Source organism: Pinus tabuliformis, chromosome 9 (genome assembly GCF_031772625.1).
Source record: "Pinus tabuliformis cultivar Carrire ecotype Pingquan chromosome 9, CPIR1, whole genome shotgun sequence".
NCBI lineage: Eukaryota > Viridiplantae > Streptophyta > Pinopsida > Pinales > Pinaceae > Pinus > Pinus tabuliformis.
The window spans coordinates 1,882,959,135-1,882,978,473 of NC_142307.1; the positions used below are offsets into that span (position 1 = coordinate 1,882,959,135).

At 31.9% G+C, this 19,339-nt stretch overlaps 1 protein-coding gene and 1 pseudogene across 2 annotated transcripts; both read right to left on the reverse strand.

Annotated features, from left to right (window-relative positions):
• Nucleotides 1-2,672: 2,672 nt before the first annotated feature.
• Nucleotides 2,673-3,718, reverse strand: LOC149156443 (high-affinity nitrate transporter 3.1-like; annotated as a pseudogene). Its single transcript, XR_016263340.1, has 2 exons — nucleotides 3,569-3,718; nucleotides 2,673-3,317 (listed from the first exon to the last, which is right to left on the reverse strand). The product of XR_016263340.1 is annotated as a high-affinity nitrate transporter 3.1-like (transcript).
• Nucleotides 3,719-13,083: 9,365 nt separating this feature from the next.
• Nucleotides 13,084-14,580, reverse strand: LOC149156444 (high-affinity nitrate transporter 3.1-like). The gene is made up of 3 exons (XM_089443963.1): nucleotides 14,447-14,580; nucleotides 14,196-14,351; nucleotides 13,084-13,958 (listed from the first exon to the last, which is right to left on the reverse strand). Exons 1-3 carry the CDS (start codon nucleotides 14,568-14,570, stop codon nucleotides 13,462-13,464), a joined length of 777 nt encoding a protein of 258 aa, XP_089300089.1. The 5' UTR covers nucleotides 14,571-14,580; the 3' UTR covers nucleotides 13,084-13,461.
• Nucleotides 14,581-19,339: the final 4,759 nt, after the last annotated feature.

Below are 19,339 nucleotides of genomic sequence, written 5' to 3' on the forward strand. Positions count from 1 at the left end.
TTGTTTGCTTGCTGCTGCGACTAAATTCAATTCAGGATCTCGGGCTGCATTGATTTCCTTTGCATCATATGAGCTACTATGGATTGTATGAAGCATTTATAGTTGTGCATCGTGTGGACATTGCTTCACTACTAAGCCTATGTGGATTATAAGCTAGCCTAAAGAAGATGTACTTCTTGTAGCAACGCATGAAAACAGAGAAATCCTTATCATCAAGAAGAGATGCTTTCCGAAGAACAATCGTACCATCGATCTTGGTAACTCCCTTCTTACATCTATGGAACAGTCGACTCATTTCTTGTTGGCAAACTTAAACCCTATTCAATTAGAATACAACAAAAATGGAGATCCCCATAAAGGCAGAAGAAGAGGAGAAGAGACGATTATGTCGGAGTAGGGACAAGGAGACATGTCTCTACTCGAATGACAGCGGATAGTTTCATGCTTATTAATTTTGTTTTGTTATTTGTGTAGTTTTCCATTTTGTTTGTAAAAGTGAAAAATCATTTCATAAATATAGGAATATAATTAACTTGTGTGAGTCTATTATACCTTGATGGGTCTCGTTGTGCTTCAGGCATCAAGAACATCAGTTACATGTTATTTTTATGAGATCCATGTGTGTGAGAGAGGTCAAATTGTATGGTCAAATTTTGAACATATTCAGTACCCAGACAGCTACCTGATAGATACATCGAGCTATGTCATTTGATAGATGGGAGTTTGTCCATAGGATGGTTCATTAGTTGGCTACTTTTTCTCACAGTTACAATGAGTTATGTAATTTGACATAATAAAGTATGTCATCATTGTTGATCACGCAAGTTCATCAAATATGGTCAGAGGCATTTATATTTTAAATGGAGTTCAAGTAACAGCTTGAAGTTGAGGTGGTGAAGAGAGAGCAATGTTTGCGAGTTTCCAAAGTGGATATGAGTGTTGATGAAGACCATTGATATAGATGTGACTATATGTGAACTATAATTTGTGTTTTTTGTATTAATATTTGTAAGAATGTAATGTAAGCATTAAAGGGGGAACTTGGATATAATGCTTACATTAGTAAATAGGTAGATTGTTGTGTTGAGTGGATTATGTTGTTGAGATATTTTCTCAACAACAATATCTTAGTTCTGAAATTGTTGGATCTCATGAGCAATATTTATGTGGCTTGTATTTTAGTTTTGATGTGAAATCGCTGAATAGTTTTGTGAGCAATTTGTGTACAATGTATGCTCTTCCAATATCTTTTTGGGGAGAAGGAGAGAGGGAGGGAGATAGTGATAGAACTAGAGGGCAGAGAGAGAGAGAGAGAGTTGAGGAGAGAGAGAAAGGGAGGTGTAAGGGAGAGGGAGAGAGAGAAATGAAGAGAGATAGGAGTGGAGGGAGAGGAGAGAGGAAGGGAGCGAGAGAGGGGGAAGAAAAAAATGCATAGATAAATAGAGGTAGAGAAAGAGGGAGTGTCAAGGGAGAGATGGAGAGAGAGAGAGATATGGAGGGGGAAGAGAGAGAGAGAGAGATATGGTATGTGCGTATATAAAAACCAACCTAGATCCATCTTAACCCCAAATCTATCAAGAGTTGAGAGGGATCAAATCTCTTGACATACAAACCTAACAAGTTTTAACCATAACTATCCACCCCCACTTTACCATGGATATTACTAACTTGTAAATAGATTTTGTTACAATACCATGGCTTTTAAAATATTTTAGACATTATATATAATATTGATTACATAGAGTGAAAATTCTTCATCATATGGATGGAGAGAGAGAGAGAGGGCGAGAGAGAGAGCAGTGGGGAGGGGGGAGAGAGAGGGGGGGGGAGGGAATAACAAAACATAGAGAGAGATAGAGGTAGAGAGAGAGGGAGTGACAAGGAGGATATGGAGAGAGAGGGAGAGAGGAGAGGAGGGAAGACAGAGAGAAGGAGAGGAGAGGGAGAGAGAGGGAGAGAAAGGGAGGAGAAAGAGAGATACATAGAGATGGAGGAGGAGAAAGAGAAGAATAGAGGGAGGGAGATAGTGATAGAGTTGGAGGGTAGAAAGGGAGAGAGAAAAGGAGGTGGGAGAGAAAGAGAGAGAGGGGAAGGAAGAGAGAGAGGACTTGAGAGAGAAAAGGAGAGAGAGATTAAGATAGTAGAGAAGGAGGGAAGAGAGAGAGAGGAGAGAGGAAGGGAGAAATAGATTCAGCTTAGATATAGTATGTGTGTATATAAAAACCTACCTATATCCATCTTAACCCTGGATCTATCAAGGGTCGAGAGGGATCAAATCTCTTATCACTTTAAAAAGATTTATATGTCAAGGAATTTAATCCCTCGAACACTTGATAGATCCAAGATTAAGATAGATCTAAACTAATATATTTAATATACTACTTTATTTAATCAATTTGTTATAATTTTCTTAAAAAAAAATCCCTTTGAACGTCGTTGAATATGAATACCTCACTAGAATGACCATGAAAAAGCATATTAATACATTTTATATAAATATATCTTCACAATATAAAGCAGAAAATATGAGAACATAACATTTTATATATCTATATATAATCAGACTCTTTATGTATATAAATATGTATATGAGAAAGACGACTATATGTTTCACATCGCCGAATAGACCAGTGGTTTTAAGATCGTCGATGGGCGCGAGCATGCATTGAAGGTTTGCTGTCATTTATAAACAAAGTTTGTTTTGAAGTAAAAAATGGCAGCATAGTGCTTTTCACATGAGCGAACGTCTACTGTTCACGCTATCCGTTATCCTTGTCTACCTTCCTCTGCATTTAATTGAGGCATTGTTCCTTTTATTTCTTATGCAACGCAGCCCTCTTGGCACTCCATTTCTCCATAATGAAGAACCTGGAGAGGGATACAATGGCGAAAGCAGAGCAAACAACGGTGGCGATATCGAGGGAAGCATGCCTCCCAGAGATAGCCTCCACGGTGAACAGGTTGCTGGTCTTCTTCTTCTTGCTGCTCTCCCCGTATGCACTTTGCTCCCTGAAGCGTTCAACGCGTATGCTGTCACGAAGTATGTTCCTTTAGGCACGTCCCTCTGCAAAGACCATGTGATGTGATGATGTTGTTCTTGATGTTTGAATTATAGGGTAACTGCTCACTGATGTCAAACTGGCACGTCTTGTCCTTCTTCAGATCGTTGTTACTCTTCCTCCACCTTCTGTCCACTTGACTCACTGGAGCGAAACACAGCTTCACCTTCACAGTCCTGTACTCTGAATCCACCCATGATGATGATAATTCGTTTACCCACCATGACACCACCAGCTGGTCTCTCCCTGCCATGGCTACTGTAATATTGTTTCAAAACCTCAGTTGAGAGCTATTACAACTATCTAACAAAGTGAGTAATGATTTGAATGAAAAGCCAGTTAACTCAACTGGTTGTGTTTAATGTTTTCCCAACTCAAATTCTTTAAATTAAACACGCTAATTTACAACATCCTTTGATTAGGTTCCATAATCTACAACATCCCTTCGATTTCTCCTCAAGATTTCCTTTAAAAATGATAATAATTTAGATGAAGTTAATACTTGTTACCATTGGGCACTGTTGTTGTTGATGAATTGATGGTTGCTATGACTTCCAGAGTATTCGGCAAGGAAGAGAAGTGCACCCCTCACTAACCCATGCCACTAAACACGAAATCACCACTATATACCACAGTTCAAATTCAACTGCAGAGCTCATTTCTGCATAAAAGTAGCCTATCAGTTTAAATTAAATCAGATGCTTTGTAATTACAACTATAGAACTCATTAAAAAACCAAAAAAAAAGGAGAATTGAATGGTTTGCTTACCTAATGGCAGAACAAAATCCAGAGGGAACAAGTTGCAGAAAACCCAAAGTATCACTGCCTACAGGGAAACGGAAACGGGAATAGATATGCTGAAATAAACTGAAGGTTGGTCTTTAATAAGGGAGACGAAGCTCTCGGATCCCACTTCATCTTCGCCCCTCCGGATGACATTAGAGTTGGAATTGTAAGCACAAATGACTCCATCCACACCCAAAGGCTGCCTGGACTTTCCCTGGAGTGGTACGCGGCGATGAGGCTAGGATGAGAAAGCCTAAAAGTTGCAAGTCACTGGCCGCCCTAAACGTGCAAAATCAGATTCAACTACTCGCCATTTGAAGCCTCCTTAATTAAATACAACTGGAATTCGACATCAAGTCATATAAAACGGCCACGTATGTGATTTACGAAGAAATGCTAGATGTTGCCGAAGTGGATATATTTCCGCATTTGTCAGCCCTTGTGTCATGGGTATGATGTTAGCAACTCTGAATACAGTGGTTGATGTAACTTAATCGTGGTGTTTCAAATCTCATTAACTTATAAGAAAGACGGCCTTATTGACTGTGCTGTCCATAACGTAATGTAGTATTATTTCTGATAACAGTACTTGACTGAACTACTTATGTTTTGTTCTTTTTGTTATATTTTGTCATCAATTTTACTTGAAATTAGATCAAATGGAATGTGTTAAAATTTGAGTGGTTAGTTCTTAATTTTATTTATTTATTTACCCCATTATATTTTTTTATGTTTAAAAATATAGGAAATTATAATTTTATGTTAATGTTTAAAAATATAGCAAATTCTAATTTTATGTGAGATATATTAAATTTATGATTTTTAAATATTTTATTGGAGGTAAATTATAAGGAGTTTTTTAAATATTCAATGTTTTTGGCCAATACTATATATATATATATTTTAAATAGGCATAAAAGATTTTATCGATCAAAAAAGTGTTTACAAAGAATACATAGAGATAATTGGCATCACATATACTTATAAGTGTGTAAGTTTATAAAATTATCCATTTTGAAAACTTACAAACTCACTCTATCATTCTTAATTTTTTAAGTTGTAAGTTTTAAAATATAAGTTAACTAGCATAGCCATGTAAACTAGGGAAGCCACTTTTGTCTATAAGTGAGATTTTTGAAAATCTAATTTGTCTATAATCTCATAGGAATTTATTGAAATCACAAGTTTGGTGGGTGAACTCTTTACAATTGAAGTGCCCCAGGGGTTTTTGAGGGTGTTGAATCCATATATGCAATCAAAAAAACTAGTTTAAACAACACAAATCAAGATTTCAACACAATTGTTTTTGCCAACCAAAAATTCACAACAAACTCCAAAAAATCTCACATATAGACAAGTCCAACTCATAAATGGCTCTACCATATAAGTTAAATGACTATTAAAAGAAATAAACAACAATCCATAATAATAAGCATAAAAAATCTCATAATACTTTAAAAAAAACATGAAAATTAACTAAAACACAATTTATTAGAAAATTATAAAAATAAAATAAAATATAACTTTATTTTAAATTATTATTATTATTATTAATTATAAAATTTATACATATATACATTTAGAAAAAAACATGTAACAAATCTATAAGTTACAATATTGGTCAATACCACAGTTTATTAATATCACATGCCCAAAAAAAACATTAACATTACGCATTCACATGACACTTGTTCATGTGACTTTTTTTTTTTAAGAGCTAGAAAGAGCATAAAAACTTTAAATATAAATTTCAACTTTTGATTTATGACCACTTTTAAGAATATTCTAGAATACTAGTGTAACCGTATAAATTAAATGTAATTTTTTAATTAATCAATCTAATTAAAGAGGTAGAAAGAGCATACCAAATTAGAAGATAAATTTCAACTTTTGATTTCTGAATACAACTAAGAATATTCTAGAATTAAATGGTTTGTGAACTCTGATAGGAATCAATTCATGATAGGTATCAAAACATTTACTTCATGATACATCTCAAGTTTCTAAAATTAAAAAAATCACAAAAGTTAATTAAATTATAAATTTTTATTAAACAATTATTATTATTAAAAACGAAGTAATATATAAGTTAAATATATGTATATTTTTATAGAAGCATGTAACAATATTCTTAGTAATGGAGGTTCACATCCACTTTACCATGAAGATTATTAATGTTCCTATACTATTTCGTAAAAATAGTATATTGTTCGTAAAGATCCTATATTGTTCCAGTTTTAGTTTTAGGGATGAGAGGAAAAAAAACGTTTTAGTTTTAGGGAAACCAGACCACTCTATCTAGTAATTGTTGTTTCTGATACATCATATTCATCTATTGGTACTAGTTCTATTTTAACTTATGTGTCAAGAGGCTTGTTACAATATCATGGGTCAATATGATGGCTTATTAATACTGTGTGCCCAAAAAAACCATAACTCACTTTATATAGAACTTGTTCATATGGCATTTTTTTAATTATTCAATTTCATTAAAGGGGCAAAGAGAACCTAACTATTTGGAGATAAATCTCAACCATCGATTTGTGAATACTACTAAGAATATTCTAGAATACTTCGTGAAGGTTAAATACCTACCATTACCATCCACCATTACCTACCATATAAATTAAATGGATGATAAACACCAATAGGAATCAATTCATATTAAGTATCAAAACACTTAAAAAAACATGAAAACTCTTTGTTTTAAATTATTATTATTATCATTAATTATAAAAAGAATTGATATATAAGTTAAAAATATGTACATTTAGAAAGACATAGAACAAGATTATTTTTTATTTTTTAACAAGATCGGTTAGATGATATATTACCAAAAAAGGGTGTAGAGCAAGCTCCAATTACATTCAGCTATACTACGATGGTAGACTAAGCAACGAGATGAGAGCACGGTCCCTTCTCCTGTGCTTAATTTCCAAACTTCATAGATTCTTTTAGCTATTCTAGAATACTGCCGGAAGTATTGTCCTACTAAGAAAACAAATTTACATAACATAAATTCTCATTGGGTTTATGGCTTGTTGACTGAGTGTTCTTGGGCTACTTTAGTTATGTTGTTGTTGTTGGCTGAGTTTTCTCCTTCATTGCTCATAGTGTTGCTCATGTAGTGTTTTACTGCTTCCTGTAGATGCTTGCACTTGGTTTTCAGATCATTTATCTCATGTTGTTGCACTGCCATATTTTGCTTCTGAAAGCTGTACTCCATTCTCATTTCACTTCTTAGATCTTTGAGAGACTGCTGCAGCCAATGTATCATGACCTTGTTTCCTTTGCATGTTGGGCATGAGTCATTCCTAGTTGCCTTCTGGTTGAACCCCCTCTGACTGTTGTTTCCCCTTGCTTTCCTGTAGTTGCCTGTGCTGGGGTTAAACTCCATCTGACTGTTGTTTCCCCTTGCTTTGCTGTAGCTGCCTGCGCTCCCTTGATCCATCGTTGCTCCGATTTGGTGGCCTCTGTTTTGAACTTTTTGTGTTGCTGTGAATATTGTCGCTGAGATAGATAATATGAGAGAGGGCCTGAGGTTGTGAAGGGGGAAAGTAAAATGTAGCGGTGAAACTCTCCGATAAGAGCTGGATGAGGGAAGGTAATGGCTGTAGGAGCTAAGATGAGTACATAGAACAAGATTATTAACCATAGATATTTACACCCATTTTATTTTGGATATTTTTAATTTGTATATAGGTTTTGGAACAATACCACAATTTATCAATACCACATGCCCAAAAAACCATAACTCACTCGTATAATATTTATTCATATGAAATTTTTTTGATTAATCAATTTAATTAAAAATATATATAACTAATTTAATAACAAATCTCATCCTTTAATTTATATAACTATTATAAATATTCTAAAAAATTAAATCTTACCATTCAATTAATAATATTAATAATTCTAAACTCTAAAAATTCTATTACAAAATACACATACTTATTAATATAACTAACATTTATATACTTATAAACTTGTACTTAACATAAGTGAAATTAGATCAATTTTAAAAACAAAATATATGCTATACATACTTCTTAAATACACTTGGTATAAATTAGATTTCTCTTATAAAAATTAGAATTTTCTTATAATTTATATATTTATATAATTTTGTTTTTTATTTAATTTCTCCAAAATATATAAAAAGGTTTATATTGATATTTTAAAATTTTAATTTAACTATCAATAATTAATAAATGGAAGTTAAGGATTTAAGTTCTACAAAATTTTCACTGAATATTTTTAATAGTGGTGATGATAAAGGTTAAGATTTATGTCAAAAATAGTTATGTAAGTTTTTTTCAATTTATTTAGGACTACCATTAAATTAAGCATCAAAACACTTAACTCATGATACATCTCACATTGCCAATATTAAAAAAGATAATAAAAACTAACTAAATTATAACTTATTATGATTATTATTATTGATTCAACACTAGAATTTTTTTGAATGTCTAATTAGTTCTAGGTCTTTGGAAAAACCCTACCCTACGTTGTCATCGACTGCCCTGTTGCTCACACCATCTCTACAATTCTTGTTGCCATGGTCAGCATTGTAGGAGGGATCAAAGGTACTTCCTATATGAAAGTTATAGCAGGGTACCATCGCCCCATTCAATCAGCTAATCCTCGCCAGGATGACGTCCCAAAAAATCTAGGCTTAGATCAAGAACAAGGATCCTTAAGGCAAGTTTCAACCTTTTGGAGCCTTCCAAAAGCAACCATAGATCCAAAATTTGAGGTACATTCTAATTGAATTGGGGAGTACATTCAATACATTAGAGATCATGCTTTAAGTGGCAAATTACTAGGCATTTTTCCCTTGGAAAAAACCCTCACCTATTATATTCAACACAAGTGGAAGCCAAAGGGAGAAGTCAAAATGGAGTTGGGCGGAAAAGATTTTTTCACCATTATCTTTGCTAATGTGCAATATCACATGAGGGTTTTTAAAAATGGCTCATACTTCTTCAACTCTATAAGATTATATCTTAGGTTTTGGATGAAGGCATTTGTTCTAGAAAAAAGAGGATTTTATGGAAGCCCTAGTTTGGATTTGCATGTACTCCTTTCCTAGAGAATTATGAGATGAAGAAATATTACCAAGCATTGGAAATGATCTAGGTCATTTTTTTCGAAGTCTTGGAAGCCACTAAACAAGTATATATGCGTATCAATGAGTGTGCATGTGTGTGTGTGTGTATTATCATGCTGAACTTTGGAATGAAATTTTGGACTATGAACAAATTTTGTTTTTCTATTGTAGATGTCAAAATACATGCATCTCTATAGAAATTTCACCATCCTAGTTCTTTATAGCACTCCAAAGCAAGGCCAAGCTACAAATCATGATGGCTTGTCTAGACTAATTAATCATCATCATGGACCTAAGCCTCCACTCTCATAGATGGACTCTGGAAAAAGTCCTTGTTACCTACAACAACTTTAAACCACCTGCAATTCTCAAATCCCCAACCCCTCCTTTGAACTTGTCACACCGAGAGATAGACATGCCTGATACTAGAAATTTCAAAAAAATCTATGAGGCTCCTCGTGTTACCTCCTCACAACCCCAAAACCTAGATCATGAGGAACCCTCAGAGAAACATTCCAAGCTGTTTCAAAATAATGAGGGAACAAAAGAAATATATTTAGAGACTCGATCTCCCAAGCATTGTTAAGGCATCAAAAGATAATGACCAAAATTCACTCCCATAGCATCAAGTCAAAATGTTAAGCATAGTTATTCTCAAATCAAGGCAACAAGCCCAAAAGGTGTCGATTGGAGAAACGAGTGTCGATCCTTTAGAGGTGCATGCCCAACCTATGAAGCAGATTACAAAGAAGCATAATGATGAGAAGAAAAAGGGTTGTAAAAGAAATCAACAATTTTTGGAAGCACTAGGTGACATTATTGTTAACTTGGATAGAATAAAGTTGATCTCAAAGGTTTACCCCTCAACCAACTCATCTCCCCTATGAAGATAATCTCTTGGAATATTAGAGGTGTCAATTGCAAAGGAAAGCAAATGCTTTTCAAGGAAAAGTGTCTCATGGAACATCCAACCTTCTTTATGATTAAAGAAATTAAAACTTCGTGTGAAGTTGTATGCAAATTGAAAAGAAAATGGGGTCGAATTCTAATCAATAGTTCTTGATGCCTAAGGTCAATTTAAAAGTATGATTATCATCTGTAAATCTTAATATGTATCCATCATTAACATGTTTTCTTCTTTTAGGATTCTTATTATGCATATTCATCTCATAGTATTGTCAAACACCCATTTTCTTTCAAACATCTATGGCCCTTCACTTCCCAGAGATAAGCTACATTTCCTTAACTCCATTAAGAAGCTAAGTATTCTCATCTCCTTGAAATCTTAGATCTTGGGGGGTTTCAATTTGATAAAATCTTCAGAAGAAAAATGGGCGGTGTTAGAATGTTATAAGCAAAATCCAGCCTCTTCCAAGATGTCATGGATTCTTCTCATTTGTTTGACCTCAACACCATCAGTGACACTTATACTTGGAACAAACACAAAGGTGGATCCCAACCCATAGCTTCAAATCTGGATAGGTATCTCATCTCTATCAAGATAAATTTTCATGGAGGCTTCCATCCTTCCTAGTCAAAGCACAAATCATTGGCGAATCAAACTAGACATTGAAATCAAGTCCCACCCCAAAAATAAGCTTTTTTGGCAAGAGTGTTTCTAGCATCCTACTTCCTAATCCATCATCAAGAATTGGTCGGACAAGCTGGCCAACTTGGAAGGATTGACCATGTTCCACGTATAAAGGAAGCTGAAGCACATTAATTATCAACTCAAAACTCGGAATAAGGAAAATTTCTAGAACATTGCTTAGGAAAAACAAAACTTGGAAACCCAAGTGGAACACATCCAACAGGAATCCATTCGCCAAGGAAGATTGAAGGACTTCGTAAAAGAGGAAGCATGCACTCTCACTCTGCTTGAAGAAAGAAGAAAATATGAAGAACTACTTTGGCAAAAAAAATATAGAATTAGATGGCTGAAGGAAGGAGAGTGAGATATTGCTTCCATCCACAAAATGATGCTTCAACATTGACACCACAATCATATTCTTTCCTTAAAAAACTAGATGGGTGTCAAGGTTCAATATCATGAGGACATGGCTAATGTGTTAGTTCAATATTTTAAAGAGATACTATCTGACCTCTAGTTGGACGGCTTGGAGGGTATACACAAAATAGTTCAACATATTATGCCTCAGTTACCAAAGAATAGAACAAGGCTTTCTTAAGAGAGATCTCTATCAAAGAAGGGGAAGAGGTAGCAAAGTATATGGCCCGAAACAAGGGCCCTAGATTAAAATAATTCACTACTAACTTTTTTTAGGTGTACTAGTCAACAATTAGATGTGATATCTGGAAAGCGGTGGAGGAACCAAGGAGATCAAAAACCATCATAAAAGTTGTTGGCGCTACCTTCCTTACTTTAGTTCCCAAAAGCACAAAGACAAAGACTCTAGTGACTTCCTCCCATTGCTCTGTATAATGTAATCTACAAAGTAATCACCAAAATAATAGTGAATCACCTCAAAACCATAGATTCTCTACACCTTTGGATTTGACATCGACTAAATTTGTTGGGTCGGGAGCCTTATCTCTTCAACCTTCTTATCTATTTTACTAAATAGATCACCTAATGCACCCATTTTGATCTCTTGTGGTATCCAACAAGGAGATTTGATGTCATGTTTTCTCTTTATTATAGTGGCAAAGGGTCTGGATTGGACATTCAATGCAGAAATTAAGGAGATTCTTTTGGAAAAGATTGTGTCTATTTGGTGACAAGTCACACCAACAATTTGTGGATGATATGTTGGTTATGGACATTTCAACTATTCAAGAAGCCAAAGGATTTTTTCAAATCTTGAGGACTTCTCTCTTACATGAAGAATGTAAATAAACATAGCTAAATCTCATATTTTTTCTTTAATATGCCTTTGGCTCTATAGAAACATATTGCAAAGATGTTTGGTTTTTGGCAAGAGTTTGTGGCAAGAGTTTTTAATGTATTTGTGGCTAATAAGATCATAAAAAATAAGAAAATATTATTATTAAAAAGGAAGAAAATGAAATAGTAGAAAGCAATAACGCTTTTCCTTATGCAAGAATCAATTCTCATGAGGGCTTAAATTGGAGCAATGGGGGCTCCTTCGAGTAGGTGATGGAACATGTGGGCACCTAGAGAGACCATATTAAATGGTTCATAACCTACACATATAAGAGGATTAAGCCCATGTCCTCCTCTTTATTTTCAACCCTCCCCGCCCACCATATTAAATGGCTTCATGACCTATGCACACCTTTCCCCCACTAAGAGCTCACTTGGCATGCCCGTAAAAATGTAAAATCCCACCTTCGAATCCCCAATTACTTGCCTTCACTTGTGATCCTATTATTAGCTTTCATGAACTAACCTTAAAATGAAATGTTTTAAATCTCAAAATATTAATAAAATCTATACAAATTTTGGATATTGGGAAAAATGTTATTATTAATTTTTATTTTTTTATTTTTAAATTAATTATATAATTTTTGCAATAATCATTAAAATTACTTTATATTGTTTAGAGTTATTTTTAGATATAAATTTTGTGTAAAAATGTGAAACATTCAATTTTTTGAAAGGACATTCCACCTTTTGTCGCGAATTAAAAAAGCTATAAAAAAAACTACAATTTTGATTTATAAAGAAAAGTTTTTCACAAATAACTTTTGAGCCAATTGAATAAATTAAAATAATTAAATAAAAAATCATTGTAAAATATATTACAATGTATTTGGTTAAAAAGAATAAATAAATGTACAAACCAATAAAGATTTGAAATATGAAACATAAGGCAGAAAGAAAAGTATTTAAAGTTTATAAAATTGATAGAGTACATGTTTTATGTCTATGGATTTGAATTGAATCATTAAACTCGCTTAATTATAATTTTAAAATCATAAAATACCAGTGAATTCAATATTATTTATATATATATATAAAATACCAATGAATTCAATATAATATTAATTATATATATATAACATCAATGAACCATTTTAAAATAATAAAAAGCTCCAACACCCTTTTATGATATTTTGTTGTAACATTTTATAGTATTTTAACTTTATAAAAAGTTTAACAAATTTTAATATAAGTTTTACAAATTTATAACACTATCTTATATAATAGATCTTACAGTCATTGAATATTCCTAAAATTTATCAATACATCACTGAAAAAGTTAATGAAAAGAAACCCTAATACATTTTATACAAATATATTTGTCAAACTATAATGCATAGCCAAAGAAATATGAGACCACCACATATCTCTGTATCTATAAAAGGCCGACCTAGCCCTCTCCATGGCCGAATAGACCGGTACTTTTCAAGTTTGTCGGTGGACGCCAGCGTGCATTGAAGCCTTGCTCTAATTTACAAACAAAGTTTTGACTTGTTGAAGTAAAAAATGACAGCTTAGTGGTTTCCCGTCTACTGTCCATGCTATCCGTTCTCCTTGTCTACCTTCTTCTGCATTTATTGAGACATTGTCCGTTTTATTTCTTCTGCAACTCAGCCTTCTTGGCACTCCATTTTTCCAGAATGAAAAACCCGAAGAGGCATACAATGGCGAAAGCGGAGCAAACAACTGTGGCGATATCGAGGGAACCATGCCTCCCAGAGATGGGTTCCACCATGAATAGGTTGCTGGTCTTCTTCTTGTTGGTGCTCTGCCCGTATGCCACTTCTTTCCCCAAAGGGTTCAATGCGTATGCTCTCACGAAGTAAATTCCTTTCGGCACGTCCCTCGCCACAGTCCATTTGATGGTGTTTTTCTTGATATTTGAATGATAGGGTTGCTCACTCATATCAAACTGGCACGTCTTGTCCTTCTTCAGATCCTCATCAGTCTTCCTCCATTGTCTGTCCACTTGACTCACTGGACCGAAACACAGCTTCACCTTCACAGTCTTGTATTCTGAATCCTCCCATGAAGATGATAATTCTTTTACCCACCATGACACCACCAGCTGGTCTGTCCCTGCCATGGCCGCTGCAGTATTGTTTCAAAACCTCAGTTCAGACCTATTCCAACTAAATAACTAACAAAGTAAAATAATTTTAATAAAAAGCCAGATAACTCAAGTGGTTGTATTAAATATTCCATTTCAAATTCTTTAAATTAAACCTAACAATTTACAACATCCTTGGATTAGGTTCCATAATTAGATTTCTCCTGAAGTTTTCCTTAAAAAATTATAATAATTTAGATAGAGTTTATGCTTCCTACCGCCGTTGGGCAGTGTTGCTGTTGATAAATTGATGGCTGCTGTGACTTCCAGAGTGTTGGGCAACGAAGAGAAATGCACCCCTGCAGTAGCCCACGCCACTGAACACGAAATCACCATGATACACCACAGTACAAATTCAACCATAGAGCTCATTTCTGCATAAATCAAACCCATCAGTTTAAATTAAATCGGATGTTTGTAATTTCCAAATTCTGAAAAGAAAAAGGAGGAAAATTGTATGGTTGCTTACCTAACAGCAAAGTAAACTCCAGAGGGAACAAGTTGCAGAAAACCCCACTTATCACTGCGTGCAGAACAACAAAAACTGGAATTGAATGCATATGCCGAAATGAATGGACATGTTGCAATGGCATCGAAGGTGGTCCTTTTTTAAGGGGTCTGAAACCCTCGGGTCCCATTTCATTTCCGCCCTTTCGGACGACCAAGATTCTCTTGAACAGTTAACTTGAGAGTTGGAATTGTGAGGACAAGTGACTTTATCGCCACCGAAAGGCCGCCTGGACATTCCTCGGCGTGGTACGCGGCGAAGAGAATACGATGAGAAAGAAAATGAAAGGCTAAAACTCGCAAGTTACCAACGGCCCCAAACGTGCCAATTCAGATCCAATTACTCGCCATTGAATACAACTGGCCTTCAAATTCGGGCAAGTGTTTGGTGACGCGTAGTGCAGGGAGACTACGTTTTCTTTTTGGAAAATAATGGAATTTTTAATATGATTTTAATTAAATTTAGCTGAAATTTTTAGAAATTTTGCTTATAATGCTTAAGTACTTTATAATTTTTTTATTTTTGATAATATTAATCTATTTCCATTATAAAAAAATATTCCAATTATTATTAATTTCAAAAAACAACCCAAACGAAATTATAACCTCGCTAGACAACGCCAACGCCTTCAATGAAATCCTGTCACGTTTTCGTTTTCGGGTTCATTAACCATCACAGGGCACACGACCAAACCTGAGAGCGTGGTAAGAGAGATGGTGTGTTTCGCAAACAGTGTGTTCACAGTGTGTAATGGTGTATATTGCATTGCTTGTAACTGCATATTGTTCGTCTAATATATCTGGTGTTAGTTATATTGTGTGAGTGAGGTAAATGTGATGTTTGCAATTTAGTGGTTGATTGATGTAATGGCATATATTATAATCTATATAGTATTTAATGCATTGCTTTTATGCAGTATTTGATGTTTCTCCGATGTTGTGAGGTAAATATGATATTTGCCATTTAAATATAGTGATATAGTATTTGATGTTTCTCCCATCTTGTGAAGTAAATATGATATTTGCAATTTAAATATAGTGATTGTGTTAATATATTTTATTATAAATATTTATATATGGGTATTTATAAATGTTTATTTAATTGTTTAGTGATTTTTTTATTAGAGTAAGAGGAGGGTAGATTTAGGTGGGAGTGGAATGAAATTTTTGAAGACGTTTTTAATTGGGTTTTAAACTTTAGTTACATTAAAGGATTCAAAAACTAGTATTTAAGCTTAATGATTTTACATTGGCAAATGAAGAGGTTACTTGAATTGGTTTTCAAGGATAAACAAGTGGAAAGGTATAACTTGTTTGATTTTTTGGAAGACATCAAGAAGATGCTAAGCTCCAGGCAAGGTTGGTTTATGTAGAAGGGTATCTTCACTATGATTCGGACACCACCTCCTAGATTGAGTGGCTTGACCCTGGGTCTATCTCTTCCTCTGAATATATAAATGATGTTCATGCTTATTAGTTTATTTAGAATTCTGCCATGTTTTATGATGATTTTTCAACATAAACAGTCTTTTTGTAATATGAAACTATTTAAATTGTGTTTTTATACTTTGAAATAAACATAGAAATTTTGGAATATAGGTATTCCTGTAAAAGAAAAAAAAATTCCTTTATTAAATTATTTTGATAATATAAACTACTTTAATTTACTAAAAAAATATATACATTTTATAATTTTATGAGTATCTTTATCTAAGAGGTGATTTTAATTTACATTGAAAATAATAAAAATGGAAATTCAAATACCACAATATACTCCTAAATATGACAATATATTCCTAAATGTAATATACTTCATCGACAAAATCCTCCTAATTTATAATGCTCTTTACAAATTTTTTATTTTCTTTTCTGGAAAATTGTTTACACCGAATATCTTTCTTTAGGAGGTGATTTAAATGGAGATGGAGTATCTTCTCTATTAAAAAAAAATATATAATATAATAAAGATAATAAAAATAGTGTTCTTAAAATGATTCATGGTTTAAATTCAATTTTAAATTTTGTTATTTATAAGTAAATATAATTGTAGAAAAAATATTATCGGTAAATTTAGTTATGAATATAGATTAGTGTAACTAATATTTAAACTTAATTATAAATATGGATTAATGTAGTGCCTATTAAATGTAATTCTTAAATGATTTTAATTATTTAGTTAGAGTGAAAAAAATACACACAACACATGATGTATTATATATTTAAAGTCATATATTCAAAAAAAATTACTTTAAAAATTTACTATTTCTCACGTCATATATGAAAAGTTAATTTTAAACCAAAAGTTTGATATAACATTCTCTTAATTAAAAGATAATTGAAAGAAAATAGTGAATTGAAGTCCCACTTCAAAGCACCTTTCATCATCATATTTTGCATTTAGGGGAGTTTGTGATAAGTACTTTTCCACATATAATAGGAATTTCATCATTACTTATTGAAGCATTAAGTTAGAACAATTTATTGGGAATTTCATCATAGAACAATTTAATGGGCATTTCATCCTTATTTATTGAAACATTAAATTAGAATTATCTAGTCTATTTTTTATATTTTCTAATCATTTTGATAGATTTATAAAATATTCAATAAATTTATATTTTTAAAATATACATATTTATCATACATATTAAATATTTAAGTTGAATGCCAAACAAGGTATTCCGCTCAAAAAATAAAGATAGGTTTTTGAATATATGTACAATGCATATAAATAATATAAAACTAAAGTAATATGCATTTTATTCATTAAAATAAACTAAAAAATATCATATTTAGGATTTTTAGGTTAAAAATAGATTTCAAATAGGAAAAAGCATGCATACCCTAATTACAAAATAGTTTTACAAAATAGTTTTCATTTTTATATAGGGGGTTAAGAGAGAAATATTGTATCAACTAATATTTTATTTATAAACATTGTATTAAAAATGATCTTGGTAGAGATGCATTATTGTAAATGGAATAGATGAAGATATATACACTTCTATATGTATCCAAATCAACATAAAAAAATAATAAATCTCTTTCATTTACATTTACTTTTTCCAATTTAGGTTTGATATGTTTTTTATTCTTTTTCCAAAAAAATAAACAAATATTTTAAATATTTATTTTTTATTTTTTTAATTTTTTTTTCTCACATTTACTACCTTTACAATTATTATTATTATTATTAATTTTGGATTTCATTAGCTTATAATATTTATCTTATTGTAAATAAAATATTATTTTCTTTAATGTGTTCAAACAAATAGTCAATAAATTTATATTAACATTGATTGTGTGAGTTTATCCATTAATTTCTACTTAATTAATTTAATAAACATTTACATAAAATGAGTATTTAAAATAGAAACTAACATATTAATTTAGAATTAATTAATAACAAAAAAAATAATCCAACATAGAATATATTAATTTAAAATAAGAATATATATCTATATATAAGATTTTTATTATTATTTATCTCTACATTTTAATTTTTTTTTTTAATATTTTCCTTCTTTTTCCCTTATTTTTTAATTCATTATGCACATTTATTGTTTTTTTATACATCTTTTATTTTATTCTCTTTACTAATTTTTACTATTACTATTTTTTCATTATTTTATCTAAATCTTATACTTATTCTTATTCCATTGTTTTCTATTTTATTTTGTTATTCTTATTTTTCATATTTTACTATCAATATTTCATTGTTTTGGTCTTTGTTGTATTTCATTGTTTTGGTCTTTGTTGTGTTTATTAGTTAGGGAGTTTGTTCATAGTCTTTAGAAGGTTATTAGAACCAGATAGGTTGACGAATATTCTCTAATTAACTAGTTTTATATATTGATGTGTGGTTGAAATATTTGCTCAACCAAGTTGATTGTGTTATGAATATTGATCTTCTATCTTCATAACTCAAAGGTTATTTGATTTAGTTAAGTTTGAGAGATATTCTCTAACTAACTAGTTTTGTGTATATTGGTGTGTGGTTGAGAGATTTTCTCAACACAGCAAATTCTGTGATGAAGATTGTTTCTCATGTATTTATATTGTAACAATATTTGATTAATAAAAGTGTTATCATGAAATTTTAATTTCACTATGTTGATATTTTAAATGCTAGGTTTCATTAACTTTTAATATTTATCTAAAGGTAAAGAAAACATTATTTTCTTGTTTTAAATGTTAAACTAGTGGACATTATGTTTATATTGAATTTAATTTTGTAGGTTTATCTATTAATTTCAGTTTAAATAATTTTATCAATCTCTATCCTAGAACAACTATTTTCACAAAAATTGAATAGTGTAAAAAAAATAATTTAGCATGTTATCTTATGATAAAATACAAAAAAAAACCAAGTTTTTGCAATATTTTTTTCTTAGAAGCTCTGTTGCAACTGAGTGAGCATGGAAGTGAGTATTTTATTTTTAATTTACAAAGGATATGTACCAACTCTATGTTGAACATGAAAGTAATTACACATATCCAGTCTACACAACAAAAACAAATATTTAAAAAAAAAAACATTTTTAATGTGGAGTTTAAATAAATTAATATTAGGAAAGAAATGAATTACATATAGAAAGATTTCATATTTTATCTTCTTACTTGTGAACCTGAATTAGATTAATGCTTAAATATTGAATTACATGATATGTGATTTTTTTTTTTTTTGTTAAGCTTGGCAGGTCCTTCATTTTCTATTTATAAACAACAAATTTACACCACTTATGTGAGATAGGTGGCCTCAACTTGCCCAGTGGGAAACCAAGTCTGTTGGCCACCTATCCTCATTATACGCCATCCAAAAACAATAAAGTATCAGCCCTTTTAACCAAGCTAG